This window comes from Lissotriton helveticus, chromosome 6, assembly GCF_964261635.1.
Source record: "Lissotriton helveticus chromosome 6, aLisHel1.1, whole genome shotgun sequence".
NCBI classification, from domain to species: domain Eukaryota; kingdom Metazoa; phylum Chordata; class Amphibia; order Caudata; family Salamandridae; genus Lissotriton; species Lissotriton helveticus.
Window position 1 is genome coordinate 596,617,948 of NC_136067.1, and position 20,844 is coordinate 596,638,791.

The 20,844-nt window shown below is 44.4% G+C and overlaps 1 protein-coding gene across 1 annotated transcript in view; it reads left to right on the forward strand.

Moving 5' to 3' along the window:
- KCNQ5 (potassium voltage-gated channel subfamily Q member 5) overlaps positions 1-20,844 on the forward strand; it is a 1,025,261-nt gene that overhangs the window by 302,464 nt on the left and 701,953 nt on the right. The window contains exon 3 of the mRNA XM_078647596.1: positions 3,527-3,653. Coding sequence (XP_078503722.1) covers positions 3,527-3,653 — 127 coding nt within the window. The remainder of the gene's footprint in view (positions 1-3,526; positions 3,654-20,844) is intronic.

A 20,844-nucleotide genomic window follows, 5' to 3' on the forward strand; every position in this document is an offset into this window, starting at 1 on the left:
CTTCAACTATTCTTGAGGGATCTATGAGTCTGAGCACAGGATCACATAGGCTAGACGCAACCTGAGAAAAATGTTGCACTTGAAGATTCAGTCACCAAGTTGCAGAAACAAATTGGAAAATTGTTCTAAAGGGGCATTGTAGGGGCACCCTGAGCCACTGGGTCCTGGGTTCCAAAGATGTTGTAAATGTCACCACTCCATGGATTCAGGGATCCACTACCGTGCTCAGCAGGCCCCCCCCTGGAGACTCACAATGCATCCGCAGATCCGGAGGAGTGCCCAAACAAAACAAAAAAATAGTAAAGGTGGGTGGGTGCCCTGGGTGGGTTGGCCAGGTGGTGCATGGAAGGAGGTGGGCACACAAACCCACACCACACACGGGAATGGATATCTTCCTTTACAATAAAAAAAAACTAGAAATTCACTCAAACAAACAATGGTTAACGTGACAGTTAGAGCTAGTTGAAACTGTCAGTAAAAACATACTATTTTAAATTAACAAAACCACTGATATTCATCAGATATAGGTATGTCAAGTAACTATAACTTGCGCCACCATCATGTACAGAGTTGTAATCGGTGATGTCATTTCAGAGATTGCAGTGATGTTATCAATGATGTCATAGAACATAAGCAAAAGGAACAAGATGTCATAGAACATGTCATGTATGATGTAATATGTGAGCCAATTAGCAGTGCATGGCAAGGGTGTGAGTTATCATTACTTTTGGACATGAGTTTTAGTTATTTGAGATTTCAGTGGTTTTGTTAATTTTAAACACTATATTTTAACTGCCATTTTCACCTAATTATAACATCACTTAACCTTTGCTTGCTTTTTTAGTGAATTTCTATTTTTTTTATGTAAAGTAGGATGTCATTGATCTCCCAATCCCTCTCATGCGCCCATTTCGTCACAGGTGCGCACGGCTGACTGTATAATGTAACAATATTAAGGGTTTCATTTTAAGTAAGGCAGACCTCCTGACTTTCAAAGACCTACAGACTTTGTCACAGGATCAGAACACCAAAATATCCTCATGGGTGACAAGAAGAGCTCTACAAATCTACTGATTGATTGATTGATTGAAAATATTAAAAGCAGGCCTATTGCCTTAATCAAGAGGTCAGCACATCAAGAAAAACAGACCATTAGTCTGTTACAAAGTCGCCAATAACTATAATCAAATGTTTAGTCAATAAATTTGCGCATTGCAATTTTTAATAAAGGGGATTGTCTCTAAATATTTGAATAAAGTTTTTTTTAAATTATTAAACACGTCTTTCAGTCTTTGTTTAAACCGTTTTCAGGCCACAAAGTGCAGCCATATGACCAACCTCAAGGGGTCACTGCACTCCACCTGAAGAGCATAGAACACCAGCTCAGAGTGTTTTAACAAAGTATGGTAAGCTCTCCTGGGGTCATGGCTTCAAGCACCCAGGAGACTTACTGTGTGTTTTTTCTTTTAATTTTGTCGAGGATGCTGCTCTTCCGGCAGCCCTCCACAACATTGAAAATGATTCGTGGTGCCCCTGTCACCTGCACAGTGAAAGACTGAGCAGCTACTTTAATCAGCCGCCCAATATTTTACTAATGAGCTGCCCTCAAGGCACTGCTAATTTTCGAAAGCGCTGGGGGCTGCATAGAAGTGGGCAAGCCACTTACGGCTCAAGTTTAAGGTCTGGCAATAGCTCAAGGTCCTCTACGACCCTCGCGGACAAAATGAGCTGAGGTTTAATGTGGCTTCTGGCTTCTGACTAACACCCAGGCTCTACCATTATGTCCTTAGAATTAAAACCAAAACATAAACCTTTGGAGTTAAAAAGAACAGAAAAAGGTAGCTAAATGGGGGAATTGCAAATGTGAAACTAGAAAACCTAGCTTTCCCACTTGACCAAATTGTGTGATCCTAGGAAAATATTTTCTGTTACAGAGCCCCCTTTTATTCATTGTCACATACATTTAAATGTCCTATTTGTAAAGCGCGAACAATTACCCTAAGGTGTCAAGGCGCTGGGGGCCCTCGGGAAGATTAAGTGAGCTATTGCCCAGAATCACATGGTGCTGGGCTTATCTGCTGCCGGCCCCAGCGATCGAACCGTGAGCGCGAGGTTTCGGAGTCAGTCACCTTGGGTGCTGCGCCTCTCCTTTTCCACAAAATATGACATCATCTTCCAACATGTGAGTTTGGGCTGTGCAATCTAATGTATTAAGGTGAAAAGCTTCCTCATGTTAAAGAAATACCTTTTTTTTAAAAAAAATTTGAAGAAAGACTCATATTTTCATGTGATGTTTGCTGCATGATTTAGATGCTGACTATTTTCAGGGCTCGGCTCGAGCACACACAGTTAGAGTCCAGCCAGACCCTTGGCTTGGGTCTGCCTCAGCTCTCCCTGTTAATTTGTTGGCTCGCTCACCTCTAGGGCAGTGCATTCTATGTAATAGGGACCTGTTCTTGTCCAGCACACAAATATGAAGGTGCGCCACAGCACAAACAGGCAGCCGCAGGTAACAGCGGTGGGGTCGGGTAAGGAGGATTTCGAGGGACGAAGCTGAGGGAAAATTAAAATAAAGAAATAATTTTCCCTGTACATCATCCCTCGAAATCCCCCCTTACCGAGCACTACCGCCCCACCGCTGTTACCTGCACAGACTGCGGCTGCAAACATGGACTGTGCACCATGTTTGTAATACAGCCCCTGGTGCTCCTGCTTCACACGTGTTAAGAGATTGAGGTACTTATGAATAATAATTTTAATTAATTACAGCCGACGTCAAGATAATGTTTCTTATTGCTTTGCTTGCTTTCGCCTTCAATGCTAAGCTTTCTGTAGTCCTTCCACACATCCCCTGTCCTGTCGAAAAGAGCGCATTAAAATAGTTGACTGATTGGGACACCTTTCTTCTTGACAAGGAGATATTTGTAACTGACAGAAAAAGTACATATTTGTCACCACCAAATGATGCAGATGCCAAATCGATTAACATCAGCCGTCAGCTCCTGTCATTGAGCTCCGCCTCCCTAGCTAATAGTTGAAATGTACTAAATTGTGGGGACCGAGTGTGTTTTATTTTATAGTATAAAATCTCTGCATACATTTTTTAGAACGTGGTGTAATTGGCACATTTTGCACACACCCCAAGCCTAGTTAAGAGTAAGGTCTAATTCACGTAAAACAGTGATTTTTCAGTCACATTGAATGGATTTTTTTATACTGTATTAAGTAATCACATTTCTGAAAGTGGCATTTTCATTTGTGAGCACTAAAAGCTATCTGCATATAAAATGTGTCAGCTGTGAATTGCTGAGGGCTTGAGGCAGACCCACATTGCAGCATGTCGTATATTTTTCATTGTTGCCCGTGATATTTCAATAAACCCAAGTCTGCCCAACCAAGGAAAAGACCTCCAGCAGCTTTTACTGCTGTCAAATGTAGATACCGGTGACGCAGATCTGTTTGTGATCTGTACTTGCTGACAAATTCCATTACTCACGATGGTGTTTTTTTCACTTTCACCTTGTAGGAATTCGTCATGATTGTAGTGTTTGGGTTGGAGTACATCATCCGCATCTGGTCTGCAGGGTGCTGCTGTCGCTACCGAGGATGGCAGGGAAGGTTACGATTTGCACGGAAGCCATTCTGCGTCATAGGTGAGTATTTGAATAACACATGCAAGAAGTTGATTCATACACCGTCACCAATCTACAAGAAAAAGTAAAGTGTGTTCCTAATCAAAATCTTTTAAGTCCCGTTCGATTGACTGTAAAAAAAAGTATTTTCCTGAACTTCCTGATGCTTGGCTCAACATTTTAAAAAAATCAACTCTGTACAAACCAGTACCCTACAAAAGTGATCAGTGTTTGCCATTTGACCTGTAAATTACAAATAAAGTTGTTTGCTTTTCTGGGCGACCAAAGGCAAAATTATGATAAAATCAGTACATGACTGAGTTTTCACCTTTGTTAAAAATACAGCTTAATTTTCAAAGTCACTTTCAACACAGAGAATTTGCATCAATTAATATTCAAGTAGCAGCACCAGGGGCTTCCAAAATCATATAACATTCTGTGGCAGTAATAACACAAATTACACTAAAAGAAGTTGAAAGAAGAAGATGCAGTGTGAAAGACTCATCACCACAACATCTCCCTCCTTATATACATAACAACTTGAACATTAAATAAAACAAGTGCACTTTCCTAACAAACTTTATTGATGCACAACAACTTTCATTAATAATTTCATTAATGCGAAGAAGCAAAGATATTCCCTCGTGGAAAAATCCACATGACATGAAACAATAACACACATGAACAATGGCAAAGTATTACTGATAGTGACACAAATCATGAGCTTCAAACCTAAACATCACAGTATCTCATTGGTTTTGACACCACTTGTTTGGTTTTACGCGCAGGCAAGAGAACTTGCCTCCACTTGGGTTTAGCTTAAGTATTGGATGACCAACTTTGGTGGACCAGAAGACAAAACCTTTACCATTCTGCTTTTGTACCACGATTCATGTTATTTTTTACAAACAGCATTCTTGGATACTGCATCCACCCTCGTAGGAGATATAATTTTGGACTCTCCCTTGGCCACTTGAGTGGGATATTTTACACTTAGCTAATCCACCACCTTAATCTCCCCTCTGACCACCTTCCATCAACTTGTGATTCATTTTCTCCACAAATCCATTTGCCTGAGAGTGATATAGCGCAATGTGCTTATGTTTTATCACATTGCATTCCAGAAAATCCTTTATCTCCTACGAGACAAATTAAATTGTACTCCGTTTTTGGATACAATTTCTTTTGGGACCCTTTTCCCAAAAACATTTTCTTCAGGACTTCTCTGACCATGGTAGTATTGGGCTCCTCCGTTAGTCTCCCTCCCACCACTTGCTGTAGCAGTCCACCACCACTATTGTGAATGTACACCTCTGTGGTAGAATGTTGAATGGACCAATAAAATCTGTCTCTAATTTCAACCATTGGCCCTCAGGTAGAGCACAAGTCTCCAAAGGTACAGGCTCTGTTTTCAGCCCTTTCTCACTGATGGTACATATTACACAAGCTTTAATGATTTCAATGATTTCCGTGTCCATACCTGGCCACCAATAACTGTCCCTAATTTTTCATTTTGTGATGGCTTGTCCCAAATGTCCTTCATGTGCATACAATATTTTCTTATCCCTTAAAACATTGGAGGGGAATGAATTTGCCACCCCTCATTACCATTCCATTCCTCTCAACTGACAACTCATCTACTAATTTGAAATAACACTGAATGGTTACTGGTAACGCTTTCTCCTAACCCATCCCTCTTTGACATACTTCTTGACACTCTTGAGATCTTCATTAACTGACATTTCAATCATCCATTCGTCCTCAGTAAATGTATTGCCCTGACACACATGAACAGTAGCTATCAGCGTTCCTCATCCTCCTCTACAATTAATGTATTGTTCCTGAATAGGATCTTGGAAACACGATAAATAATCAGCTCTGGTGGTTTTTTCTCCCGGAATGTATTCAATATTGAAATTATACTGCAAAAGCTTGGAGCTCAATCTGACCAGCCTAGGGATGTGAGCTTTGATCAATGAGCCTTCAAGTATATTTACCAATGGAATGGAATCAGTTTTGAGCATAAATTTCCTCCCACAAATAAAACATTTAAATCATTCAATCGCCCAACAACAATCCAACAGTTCTTTCTTTATAACAGAAATCAAATTCTAATTTTCCTTCAAAGACCTGGATGCAAACTCCAGAGTTGATTCACCTCTATCTTCTTTCTTCTTAGCAAGAGTGTCACCCAATCTTTTATTACTTAGGTCCAAGGTGATGATGGAATCCCTGGCAGAATCAAACAGTGCCAATACTTAGCAGAGAGTATGTCTTTCTTCAGAGCTACGAATTAATCCTGGCACTTATCACTCCAAAAGAACACTTGCTTTCTCTAGAGAAGTTCTCTCAAATGTACAGTTTCAACCAAAGATTTTTTTAATGAATTTATCATAGTAAAACTTCTAAGAAGGATGGAACTTGCTCTTCGGACTGGGAGCTTTCGTAATAGCTTCCACGAGACCTGTCCTGGGTTCCACTCCTTTCTCAGATATCACATGACCTAAATATCCAATGCTGCTTTTTGCAAGATCACACTTTTTATCATTTGCCACAATGCCAAACGTGTTCAACCTTTTAAAAACCATGTGCATGAGTCTGACATGACTTTGAAAATCTTACCCTGCTACCAGGATATCATCCTAGAACGTCACGACTCCCATGTCAACTTTTAATATATCCTTCAACACATGTTTCAACACTGAGGCTGCAGATGCCAATCCAAAAGGCATCCTTCGGAATTGAAATGTGCCAATCAGTGATACAAACGCTATTAAATGTTTGGAGGATTTTGTCCAACTCCACTCAATGTTAAGCAGACACCAAGTCAATCTTACTAAGCACTTTGGTACCTGTAAATATAGTAACTATATCGTCCATGCAAGGATGAGGGTGAGAATCTACCAATATTGCCTTATTCAGGCTCCTCAGATCAACACAACCTCTCAGTTGACCCTTTTTTTCCTCGCTATCACCAAAGATGATAATCATAGATATGAGTCAATAGGTTCAATAACACCATCTCTGCTCATCTTCCTGAGAATCTCAGTTAAGTCTTCCTGGACACTAAAAGGCACATTACTAGGCTTATGCTTAACAGGGCACACACCAGACTATACCTTAATTTTGTGTTTAAACCCTATGATCCTACCCAGTTAATCACTGCAAACCGCCTTGTTTGTGGGATCATGAACCTGCTCGCTGGGTCCACCATCTGTAACCATAGACACTTGAACCTTCCTTCCTGGCCTCAACGTCATGGCGAATAAACCCTGATGATACCAACTAAAATGTTCAATCCTTTTTTAAGTCATACGCCTTGCCAAATATCTTTCTTTCCTTAAATCTCATGTGACATTCAAAATAACCTTTAAGTTCAATCTTTCTTCCATAATATGTCACAGGGTTTCTGTCCAATGGCAAAAGTTTCTTCTCACACCCCAAGTTTGAGGCCATAGCTCATTGGTAATCAGCGTCATCCTCGCTCCTGAATCAATCAGTAGATTCAACACCTTCTCATCAGCTCTACTGTTATCATATGGGTCTACATAATTTGCCTCACCAACCTGCAAAACCAGTACTACATCCTTTCTACACTTAACTCATCCGCAGAACTGTTACTAACTATTCTATCAGGCACCAAGTTCACCATGTCCTTCTGAGATTGACACACCTAGGCAAAGTGTCCTACCTTCCCACATGCTCTACACTTCACATTTTTCACAGTGCAAGGACGACCATTAGACAAATTACTTGAATATCCGCATCTAAAACAAGTGTTCTTTTGACTGAGAATCCCTTCTTCACTTCTTTCTTTTTGGGAAACTTGTTGAACTACCCTTTTTGCTTAGAATTTGCAATTTCTTTAACCACAGCAACACCATTTTGTACTTTGCATGTCAGTTCCTTATACAACTTTTGGGATAACTCTATACTCTTTACTATATCTATAATCTGCATAAGTGTGGGATTCTACAAAGTTAATAACTTTTCCAGGACTTCTTTTATCCCAACAATGCCGAACTATCTGATCCCGGATAAGCTGTGAAGTGAAATTCTCAAATTCACACTCAGCAGCAAGCATGCACATAGCTGCAACAGAGCAATCTATTGACTCATCTGGGTGTTGCTGTCTGGTAAAGAACTTGTGTCTGTTTACTATTAAACTCGGTTGCACCTCAAACTCCTTTTCAAGTCTTTGCACAGCCAATTGATACTCATCAAAATCCTGTTCTTCAACTAACTCGTATGGTGGCAAATGTCCATATATGGATCCTCCCTCAAACCCTAAATTATGTTCTAACAAAAATCTTTTCCTGTCTGGACAATACCTGATGCATCCAATAGCACCAAGATATTTAGTAAATGCCCTGTACATATTCCTCCATGGAATAGGTGGTTCAACCAGTGTCTGGAGAAATGGCAGAGGGGATTTAACACTCTGCATGTTTTTATGCAAGTACATCAAAACTAATCAGAGACAAAATCACACGTAAAACGTGAAACGTTCTCACTGAAATATACAAACCATACAGATTTAATTACTATAGCATGCATATGGGTGAAAGAGACTCAAAAAGAGGAACGAAAACTGTCTATGTATAGGCGTAACATTACTGTATGTATCTCAGTATCACACAAAACAAGGTGGCTGTTAAAGTATCACTGCTGGCCTCCAGCACTTGGATTTCGTGTGACACACACTTTACATATAAAACAAATGGGGTTAGAGTTGGTAGTAACTGGAGAGCATATGCAACGTTACTGTAAAAAAGCTGAGGTAAATGTACCGCTCCTGCTGACAGTACCATGTAAATCACACCAAAAATAATGAATACCAGAGGTGTACAGTCACAATGTGTGTGTATCACCATTGATCAGGGTATTTGTTGTCTCAATGTGATGTGTGCATATCCCAGCTAATGCATGTTAGCCTTGAGACACACATTAATAATGTGTGCATATTACAGCTGATCCTCATGATGACTGTAATACGATCCAAACTCCTGTGATGTATGTGACTCACGGTTGAAAATGCCCCAATCAAAGATGGCCACTGACCTGCTTCAGACCCTCAGGCAATGTCGTGTGATGTCAGACATGCTTTTCAAAGCTGTGAAACCATGAAGAGAAAGACGCACTGGGCAGGCAGTGCGCGCAAACATAGAAGTAACCACACGCTGGGTGAATGAGAGGCTACTACGCCCGGACTCAGCTGATGTACATGCTGCCTTGGAGATGAGCATTGACCATGCGCTAGACTCCAGACATGGCCTGTTGGCACAGCACTCCAAAGGTTAGGGTGCCTACCCTGACAGTTCCTATGCACTCAGGTCTTTGGGCTCAATTTTAGGGTAGCAAACGTGCAGTCAGACAGTAAGTAAATGAAGATAAAAATTTGCCCCTACTGACCTGATAGTTTTCTGGCCCAATATATCTCCTTAGCAAGTCCTATGAATTTTGAAAAAATATTCAGACGGGTCATATCATTCTCAGAATACAGCATACGTGTGGCTCCTTGACTGTGGCCAGCTCGTAGCCAAATTTGTGGAAGTAATAACTCAAATTACAGCAAAGCAGTTGAAAAGTAGAATAGTCTGTTTATTGGCCACAGTATCAACAGCCTCAAGTCTTAAACTGACTCAGATAGAACTTTCCATTGGTTATCTTTCCCCTTGCATTCCACACCTTTAAGCAATGGAACACAGAACTTGGAATGCAGTGTGAAAGACTCATTACAATATGTTCCCTCCTAGGTCATTTAATATGGCACTTTTAATTGTCCAGATGAAAACTATAGTACGTACACTCAGGTATTTTTCACACTCATAAAAAGACATAACCAGTGTTTGGTATTAGGTGACAATAGCTTATTTTATTACATCGACCACAAACCTCTGAAGTAGCAGGTGAAACACTTGCCAATTTTAACTTACTCTCAATACCTTGAGTACACAGTTTGAAAAGTGAGGAAGAAGACTTGATAAACATTAGGACCGTATGAAAGTGATTTAAAAAAAAAAGTTTTTATTGCAGGATTCAATCATGCACATAGTCAAATACAGTCATTATATTAATCTTATAACAGGGTCATGCTGTCTGCATGAACACAGAATATTGTACATATAAACCATTTTTCATTTTGTATCATTCCCCATCTAACTGGAACCCCACTCCCACTAACGCTCCCGGCACTTTAATCTTTCAGTTAAGCACTACACACGCGTGTGCGTCTCTGTGTGCACACAGCAACTAGGCCCTATAGTATTCGGTCCTGGCATTATACTCCCAGTCAGTAAATCACAGTATTGCATATCATCAAAACTTGACAATCTGTCTGCACCTTTCCGTGCGGTCATCTCCATACAGCTACCGGGGCTAGTACTGTGGGAGAGGCGGGGTGGGCAGGGGGGAGAGAGAGAGGGGGGGGAGAAAAAAGAAGGCCGGGCGAGGAAACAAGAAAGGCGGTGGGGGGGGGTAAGAAAAAAAAAGTGGGGGAGGGGGAAAGGGGGGAGGGAGGGGGAGGAACACAGCTATGTACAACAATAATCACATATATTGTTAGATTCCCATTGCGTGTATATACGACTTGTAGTAACCTAGAACGTCATGTACATTATTCAACTTTCCCCCGATCACAATATGTCCCCATCACTCCCTGCATCAGAAGGAGTCATTCCAACATCATTTCCTGTTTCAAAATCCAACAACATTGCATGCCATTCCATAGAGATGGGGGTTTTTCGCAGTCCCCTACGCTCCTCACGCTGTAATTCCATGCCCTCAGCTCGTCCCCACCGCAGCACCTCTCCCCTCCAAAGGTCGGGGTCCGGCGGTCTGGCTGATTTCCATCGCATCGTTATTGTTCTCTTAGCTAGCAGTAAGGCTAGGTCAGCAGATCGGGACGCTACGCTCCTCCCCCTCTCAGGTGACCCCAATCCTAATAGACAGTACTCCATATTTGCATATGGCTTCGCTGGCGCCACCCTGGCTAGGCCGTCATGAATTGTGGTCCAGTAGTACCCCAACTTTGGGCAGTTCCACAGCATGTGTATCAGCCCAGCATCAGCAGCCCCACATCTGGGGCACGTATCCACCCCTTCAGGGAACATGGCGTGAAGCCGGTGCGGTGTGAGGTATTGCCTATGAATGGTCATGAGTTGAATACATTTAAATTTGGGGTTCCTTGATAATTTTTTGGGAGATTCCAATATCCTATTCCCTTCCTTATCTCTAAACTCTCTACCTACACCCCCCTCCCATTTGGTCCTGAGAGGTAAAAGTGTGATGTCCTTGCCCGTTCTAATACCATGTGTTATCCATTTTGTTAAATGGCTGCCATCTCCCATCAAATACTTCACGGGTATGAGTGAGTTCACATAAGGTTCTACTCCCAGCGGCGCCCACGTTGAGGTGACATAATGTTTGACCTTGGCATACAGGAGGAACAACCTCTCAGGGTTTCCATGCAATCTATGAAAGTCTGCGTATGTCATCATAGCGCCGTCGTGAAGTAGATCAACCACCTGCCTGATGCCTGCGTCAAGCCAGTCATTGAGCGCATGCTCCGTCAGCGTACCCGTCGCAAGAGGAAGCCCTAATAGCGGTATCGTAGGGGCATAGGAAGTCATCGCACTCGTGTAGCGCACCACCTTCTTCCAACAGCCTATAGCCAGTCTAAGCAGGAGCGGCGCTGCACTCGGTATTTTAGTTCGCGGGAGCAATAACTTATGGATGGCGCCATTTGCCCTGTCCTCATCAGTCATATTGATCTCATGGAGATTGCGACCTGCCAGCCAGTAGGCCAGCCATTGCAGCTGACAGGCGTATCCATATGCCCTCAGATCCGAACGCCCATTCCCCCACGATTGGTTGGCAGTTGCATCTTAGCTAGACTGATACGTCTCCTACCCGGGCCCCATATCAGTTCAGTCAGTATCGTATTTAGCGCCGTGAACGTAGATGCGGGGATCATGAGCGACAAATTCGTAAAGAAACAAAGGAGACGGGGCAAAACCACCATTTTAAAAATGGCAACCCTTCCGGCCACCGATAGCGGCAGAGTGTCCCAGAACTGCACTTGTTTCTTTAGGCCGGTGATCACTTTCCCCAAATTTCCATCTAGCATATCCCCCGTCTCCCTGTATATCTGTATTCCAAGGTATTTAAAGGTCGTATCTGCGATCTGTAGAGCGTACGGTGGGAACCGCAGCATCGTATCCTCACTTGCATTACGAAACAGAACCCATATGACTTAGCGTCATTAATCGTAAGGCCCGATAAGGCCCGGAAGTCTTCGAAGATCTCCGGTATCGGGTCCAGGCTGCTTTGCATATTTCCTACATATAATATTATGTCATCGGCGTATGCCGAGACAACATGCGTCGCAGTATCTCTCCGCACTCCCCTGCGATGGGCAACCGTCCGCAGTTTATGCAACAGTGGCTCCAACCCCAATATGAACAGCAGCGGAGACAGCGGGCAACCTTGCCTAGTGCCTTTCTCTATATGTAGGAGGTCAGATACACATTTATTAGTACATACTCGGGCGGTCGGCCGAGTATAAAGCTGTGTTACCCATGCTATAAACTCGGGCGGGATGCCAAATCTACTGAGTGCAGAAAACATGTAGACCCATCTGAGGGAATCAAAGGCCTGTTTCAGGTCCAAAGAGATACAGCCCTCTACGCTAGTAGTTGCAGTCTTGTGGAGCATCACCTGGCTGAGCCTCCTCAGATTCATGGCCGTGCTGCGTCCTGGCACGAAACCACATTGATCCGAGTGGATCAATCAAGGTATAAAAGAAGCCAACCTTGCCGCCAAGATCTTACTGCGGATCTTATAGTCTGTTTTTAACAGTGATAGAGGTCTGTAATTAGCTAGGTGCAGCCCATCCCTGCCCGGCTTCAAACGAGAAACTATCAGTGCCTGTTACGATGTAGCTGGAAGCTCATGTGCGGTCAGCGATTCTACATATAGTGTGTGTAAGTGAGGTGCTAGGATATCCACGAATGTCCCATAGAACTCGGCTGGTAGGCCGTCAGACCCAGGTGTTTTCCCCCTAGGTAGTGTCCGTATTGCCTGCCTTACTTCCGCCACCGTAATGGGGTGAGCCAACTCCAAACTCTGTTCCGCCGTGAGCCTCGGCATATTAAGGTCCGACATGAATGCCTCATAACTCTCTGCTGACATTGGCGGATGCCGTGCGTACAGCATCTCATAATAACGCTGGAATGCAGTATTTATCTCCAGCTGTGACTGGACTGGTGTGCCCTGTTGGTTATGGACCTCCAAAATGGGGGTATGTATTGGTGCGCACGTACCAGCCTCGCTAACAATGGGCCCGACCTATCTGCATGAGCATGCTGTCTGCATGTATATTCCCTAAAGTCCAGCACTCTCTACTCCTCCAGCAGTTCAGCATGTCGTATGTGTGCCTCCTGTAGTTCCGTGGATTTAACATTCGCAACTGCCTCTTCACATTCAAGCATCGCCAGCCTCCCTTCCACCTCCCTCAGTCGCTCCATAACCGTATGTCTCATGCCTACCTTCGTACTCATTGCAACCCCCCGGATGGACACCTTAAATGCATCCCATTCAATCTGCCGGGAACTAGCCGTGCCTGTGTTAAAGGTAAAGTATTGGGTAATGGCTTCAGAGAGTGTAGACCTAAAAACTGGGTCCTCCAACAGTTCCGGTGACAGGCGCCATGTCGGTATGGGAGTTGGGACCCTGCCCCACTGCATAGTAATTTCTGCCAGGTTGTGATCTGAGAACGTTTTACCCATATGCTCCGCAGTCACTATATCCCCCAGTAATCGCCTAGAGCAGAAGATCCTATCTATTCTGGTGTGTAGTTTATGAGGCAGGGAATAGTACGTGTACTCTCTGTGTAGCAAGTTTTTGTGCCTCCATACATCTGTCAGGTCCCAACCAGTGGCCCACTGATTCAGTGCCTCCATCTGCTTCCTACTGTCCACCACATGCGGGGGGGGTGCGACCGGTCAAGAGAGATGTCCATCACTGCATTACGATCACCAACTATTACCCAAGTGTAGTCCAACCAGTCAGACAGCACTCTACCAATCAATGCCAGGAAAGCCACTTGATTTGTTTTAGGGGCATATATACAACCAAAAATGACAGGTAGTCCGTCTAACGCCCCCTTTACAAACACGTATCTACCCTCTGCATCTATTCGTTGTTCTACAACTTTAAATGGAACAGTGTTCCTGAGCCACACCGCAGTTCCCCTCGAGAATGCGGAATAGTTAGTGGCAAGCAGTTGTCCCTTCCGTTTCTTATGCAGTTTCACACTTTCTGCACTATTAAGGTGTGTCTCCTATAGGTATGCTACGTGTACGTGCCTCCTGTGTAACTGCGCCAGTATTCTATGTCTTTTATGGACGGAGCCCATACCTCGCACATTCCAGGTGCAGACTTTATACATGTTGGGAGTCGCAATATAAGTGTTCGTCTAATGCATGTATGTGACCCAGGGTCAGTGCCATGTAGTGTGGATCAAAAGAACTCATAAGTGCCCTGAAACGAATAAACCCCTGAACTTGAAGGTCCCCATCGAAAAGGTGCTGGGGACCAAACCTCTCCGCCCAACGTGGGCAACAACAAACAAGGTCTTGCGTGCGCATTGGGGGGTGCGAACGAGCACTTGCACACACTAACAACTGTGTACAGATACATTAGGGTGCCCTGTGCCCATGAAGCACCCTGCCTCGACATACCCACCTCCGCCATTATACATTATATGCATACATTACCATCAGTTGCCTTCATCAAATACATTCAAAGATCGTGCCCCTCCTGCGCAGTAATTTTAGGAAACAACTGCACGCTAGAGATTGAACCTGACAAGTCTGTGCGGGAGTCCGATCCACCACCCTTGTCCATTTCGCCACTCACGTTGTGTTCCGCCAGAGCGTCTATTGTAAGCAGAGACACCACCTTGCCGTAGCGCAAGCGACCCGGTGTCCTTTGTCCTTTCGCAGCAGTCGCCTCCAGAGTGTCGTCACGTGCGGGGGCGGCCTTCTCCCATTCTAGATGCCCCTTCTTCCGGATCCTCCGCCAGCGGGTCCTGCGTGTTCAGCGGCGTGAGTGTCACCTCCATCCATTCCAGTGCCTCCTCCGGAGAGTCGAAAAAATAAGGCTTGGGTCCGTGCATGATTTTTAGACCGGCTGGGAAGAGCAGTGCATATCTCACATTGTGTTCTCTAAGCTTACGTTTCACTCCCAGGAACGATGACCTGCTCTTCTGCACTGCCTGGGTAAAGTCCGGGTATACAGATATATTTGTATTTTCGAATTTCAGGGGAGCTTTCTCCCTGGCTGCCCGCAGCACCGAATCCCTGTCCTTATAATGTAGCAATCTCGCAATCTCGCAATCAGAGGTCGTGGAGGGGCTCCCGACCGCGGTGGTCTCGCTGGGATCCTGTGCACACGTTCCACACTGTACAGAGGGGTGAGGTCCGTGGCGCCCACCATCTTCCTTATCCAGTCCTCCACGAATTGCGTGGGATTTCTCCCCCCGCTGCGCTCCGGCATACCCAAAATGCGGACGTTGTTTCTGCGGGAGCGTCCTTCTGCCTCATCCACTTTATCTTGTAGCAACTTTAGCTGGTGTTCCAAAGTCTCCAGTTTCGTAGAGTGTTCAGTGGATTGCGGGATCAGGTCATTTAACGCCAGTTTCTGCTCCTTCACCTTTTCCGCTAGGTTGTTGTGGTCCGCCCTCAGGAGTGACATGCCCGTCGCCATTGCGTCCATTCTGGATTCCAATGCTTCCCTTGAAGCCCGTATTTCCATCAAAATCAAGTCCAACTTGGCTTCCTGCGTGTCCTTGCCCGTTGGCGGGATAATTTCCACATTAGACGAGGCCAGCGGGTCTTCTAAGCCAGTGGAGCGGTGGTCTGCATCCGCCGCAGGATCCTGGGATTTGGGCCTGGTCCTACCCATGTCCGCTTGTGTGGGGTGCCCCTGACTCCTCCAACTAGACCGGTGTCGCAAACCCAACAGGACAGCGTCAGTGTCTCGCCACACCGACCCAAGCCTGCACAAGGGGGTCAATGTCTCAGGTACAAGCACCACACAGCGCAAGTGTATGAAGTCCACAGCAATATAGACCATAGGGGGTCCCAACGCTTGCCTCGGCACCACAATTGCGCGTATTCTACCACACAGGCGTCCCACAATGTGGCCCGATTATATTGCGTACCAGAACAGCAGTGCAGTCTCCATATGCGGGTATAATAATCGGAGCCCGCTTTCTCGTGGATGTACCATGTCTCCTTCAGCCCCTACCAGACTGTCCCCGCAGGGCTCACGCGTCGTTGTATGCAGCTGGGTAGGCGGCTACAGACGATCAATGGTTCCCTTTTAGGCCGTCATCCAGGCCTTGGCAACACAAAATGGCGCTCGCAATCGGTAATTCCGATCTCTGGAGCAGGTCCCCCCGACCTCGTCCACTCTGGCCGTCTCAGGGTGACAGGGACCCGCAGCGCCTCTCCACACCGCCCTTCACAGACTCAAGCCGTCGCTCTCGTTCTCCTCTTCGACTCGTGGAGTCCACTGCACACTGGCAGCGACCGTCTCCTCAGCAGTCGGGCCCCACGCAGAGGCACCCTTCAACGTCAGCTCAACCCGTCACCACTCCACTTGTTGCCCCAGGATCTCGGGGGGGGGGCGGCAGGCGGGTCACGGCTCACACGAACTCCCGCTTCGCGAGCCTGACTGCGCGTCATACGCAACCGGCTCTCTGTCACTTCAGTCCGCGGCTTCAGGATTCCTCTTGGCTGAACAGGCCCGGGCGGACATCATCCCGTCGCCGGGCACAGAGTGTCACCACAGACACAGTCGCCTGCACCTGGGGGGGATCGGAGGCAATCAGGCGAAAGTTGGCGCCAGCTCGAGGCAGGGCTCCCAGGATAATCAGCTCGTTTTTAAGGGCATGGGTCGGAGCGAGCTCAAATCGCGTCCGCCATGCTCGGCTCGTAGCCACGCCCCCCCGGACCGTATGAAAGTGATAACACATCTTTCAGACTTTTACATTATGACAACATTGCAAGTCTTAACATCTTGATAAGCTTGTAGTAGCTTCCTTTTTTCTAGCATGGTTGTCAAAATGTACCAACAGGCCCCCAACAAATGAAGACACCTTAATGTGAGCAACCCCAGGTAGAGCTAGAAGACAAAGGTTACCAGCAAGGCCACCTTCCCTCAAGCCAGCCCATAACCCACATCAAAGTGAGTTTAGATCAATTTCAATAGCACGCACTCTCTATGTTTGAAATCACAAATATTTTATTATCTCTGATAGTCAAACAATTTCGAACTGATTTATATTATTTTTCAAATCATAAAAACACCTTAACTTCTCTCAAAAGTGCACTCAGTCCTTAGGTTTAATACAGCTTCTTATACATTATAGTACAATGCATATTTACAATAATATATTATATACCGATTTGTCTGAGAATTTCTTCACACTTTTATTGAGTTCTAATCATTTGGGTCATACACTAAGATAGGATCATTTTATTCATTTGATCTTTCTGTTTCCTATCCGTTGAGTTTGCACTGCTAAGGATACATACATAACCTTAGGAGCTTCTTTAGTAATATCTTTTTATATATGTTACCAATGCATAGTAACTCTCAGTGCCCGCAACCGATGCAGCTGCACCTGACACTGAATTTAGTTGGCTCTGTGTTTAAACCTAATTCATGGGTTTAAAACCACCCACTGCAAAGTTCCTTGTATGTTCACCAGTTTTCAAGCAACGATAAAAGTGTCCAGATAGCTCTAGTGATTACTGTTAATGCTGAAGAGAGATTGGATTTTGTCTAGTGGCAGTTTTGACTCATCGCAAAGTAGCACTGATGGTTAATACTCCTGTTGCAAACAATGTGTACCATGCAGATCACGGAACTGTATTTTATGTTTATAGCTCAGCAGGCTACTGCTTTTGTCACAGCGGTCAATTTGTTACTTGCCGTTCTTAAGTCACAATCCTAATATAGCACAGTGACCTATGAACTGTCATCAAAGAGCTGCAGGCACATTGCATGGTATAGGTTAAAATGTTTTTTTTTGTTGCCATCTTTCATTATCCTAACGTTGCTAAGAAGGATCAATTTAGGTAGAAATGCATTCTTATTAGTAAACCCAACCCTAAACACTGTGGTATGTTTTAAATGCTGAGTGTGGGCTTCTCCAGATCAAACTCACAACATATACTTCCTACCAGTATGGATGACGTGATTCTTACACCTTGTTATCTTCCTTGTCTTAGGTAGCACTGCCTATAGACTGATTTACACACAAATGATTAATTCATTGTCCTTGTACAATGTGGGCATGATGTCAAGTGCTCTGACACCCTGCAATGGTAATAATAGCGCTATAAAGCAAATGAAGTGAATGTTAGAGAGGGGCTATGGAGGGATAACGGGCACTGTTGGAAGATGTTATTGAGGGAATTCATGGAGAAGGTGGTCAGTCGGACTGGAGGTGCGCCAAAAAAGATTGAAGCCCATGGTGCCACCAGCACGAAAGGTGGTTATGAAAACTCTCTGGAGACGTGTAAAGTTTGAATCCTTTGTCAGTTCTTTGGGATTGTCCAATCTTGTCTGACACATTACCATAAATAAGTAGTAGTTTGAATGCTGTGGCTTGATTTATGACTGTTTTTAATTGTCCAATATTGTATTCTGTTTGACTGCCCTACTTTCTCACATTATACAAACTGGGCTGCTGAGTTGAATTTTTTGTAAATCTCTTTAACCTGGAAATAACACAAAGTAATTAGCAGGTTTACACAATGTGCCTGGAAAAGGACATATTACTTGTGCACAAAAAACACCAGGGCTCTCAGTACCAGCGGCCCACACATGGTTTGAAATTTATAGCACCGGATAAAATCCAACTAAGCAGATTCAGAATTTATCAGGTGCGATACATATCACCAGATTACACGTTTTTGGGGAATAACATGCTGACTTTTGTAGTTACCACATCAAAATCTGCGTGAACTAACTGATACCAGGCATTTTGCCCCAATACATTTCAACAAGTTTGACATGTCAGAATTTTTCAAGGTAAAACTACGAGGGTGTGATAATTAACACACAACTTGTATTTCCGATCCTTGTGCAAACACTGGTTTGCACAGGGATCCGAATTTAATCCTGAATTTGTGATGAGAGCCTAGGTGTCTTTCCCATGGCTTTCTGTTATTTATGCTGTTTTGTTGGACTGTGATATTAAGTTTACTTTGTCTGATTCCTACTTCAGTACTGAAATTAACAGTGTGAATACATGATTGAAATGGGTATCTGTTTGTAAGAATATTTATTTACTATTTATTTGGGACATTTTGGAGTATCTATTTTTCTGCGTCTTCATTTCATTTGTAGTCTAAATCTTCAACACTTTTCCATCTGTCTTTTTTTCTGGTATTTTTTGGTAGCATGTATCTAGGAGCCTTATGTACAAAAGGTTTTTTTTCCACATTCTGTGTCTGTGGGAAAATCTGTAAGTACATATGGACCTAAGTCACTTGCTTTTTAGTGTGGTGCTCTATTTGCAAGGATTTTAAACAAGCATTACCAAAGCCAAATGGTCTGGCTTTAATGTGATGCACACTGTATTCTCGAAAGCACACCACTTATTCTGCACTCACAAGCCTGGGTCTTTTATCTCTGGTGTAGTGAGCATAGAACCGAGAAGCAAGTCAGTGTCTGCCTGCTCTGGAGCGATGGATCTTGAGCACAACCAAAAGTGCATGAGAAGAGATACAAAGTATGTGAGGGGGAACATAGGGCTGAAGCTTGGAGCTCAGCTGCTAAGAATAAGTGTCAGCAGGTGTCCATGCAAAGTGTCTTTAAAAATATCCATTTATTCACTTTGTTAGAACTAACATCCTTGGCTTGGGCTTCCCCTAAACGTTTTGGCATTAGGACGCTTTGTACTTTGCCACTGCTACCTAGTTCTAGAGTGCTTGTTTTCTCTCCTTTAAACATGATGAAATTGGCTTACACCCAATTGACAGATTTAATTTACTTATAAGTCCCTAGTAAAGTGGTACTACATGTACTCAGCGCCTGTAAATTAAATTCTACTAGTGAGCCTGCCACCCACTAAAGTACACCTTCAACACATGTTTCAGGCCTCCCATTGCAGCCTGTGTGCAGTTTTAAACTGGCAAGTCAACGTGGCAAAATAACCTCTTTACCAGGCCTAAACCTTCCTTTTTATACATATAATTCACACCCAAGGTAGGTGCTAAAGAAGCGGGAAGAGCAGGGTATATTGTAGTTAAAATGTCCTAGTGAAAACTCCTAAATTCCTTTTCCACTACTGTAAGGCATATCAATGACTCAAATTAATTGTGTTTCAAAATCCTCTTTGATTGTGAGGTCGGATTTTAAGTCACAATTCTGAAAATGCCAATTTTTGAAAGTTAGCATTTTTTTGTCCTAATCATTTGGTGCCTGATGCCTATGTCCTGGGTCACATGACTGTGATTAGCTTGGAGGTTGGTCTTCGTGTATTCCTCCCAGACACTGAGGCAAAAGGGGAATAGGTTAGGCAGGATGGATGGGGCAGAGCTGTTGAAAGGGCTGCCTCCGGCACACACACACAATGACACTGCACAAGTCTTTTTTCACCCTAGACATCTTGGAACCTTGGCAGGTGAAAGAAAAGCTTTCCAGAACCAGATGTAGGGCTACCCTAGATGATTCTCCCACTTCAAAGACTGCCACCAGATATAAATATTGGACCTCCTGCACCATCCCTTCAGTACACTCCCGGACCTACGGACGTATTTAGAAGGGCTGCCCCGCTGCTGAGGCCTGCCTGCCTTCTTCTTCAGAGGTCTGTCCTACTATTATCAGAGGACTGCCCTGTTGCTTGCAGTCTGCCTTGTTTCTCAGAGGACTGCCCAGATGCTTGAGGCCTGCCTTGCTGCTTGAAGGGGAGAGGACCATTTCCTTGAACCCAGAACTACTAAGGTGACTCCAAGGGCTATTTGGCTGACCTTCTGTGTGAACTACAGGGACATCACAAGCTCCAGAGACCTTTAACACTGAACCTGGCCTTTGCTGGAGTGAGACCTGCTCACCAAGTGCTGCCCCTCAGATCCTGGGCCGAGCTTTGCATTGCAGCTCTTGATCAGCGGCTTTATTGACATCAATACAG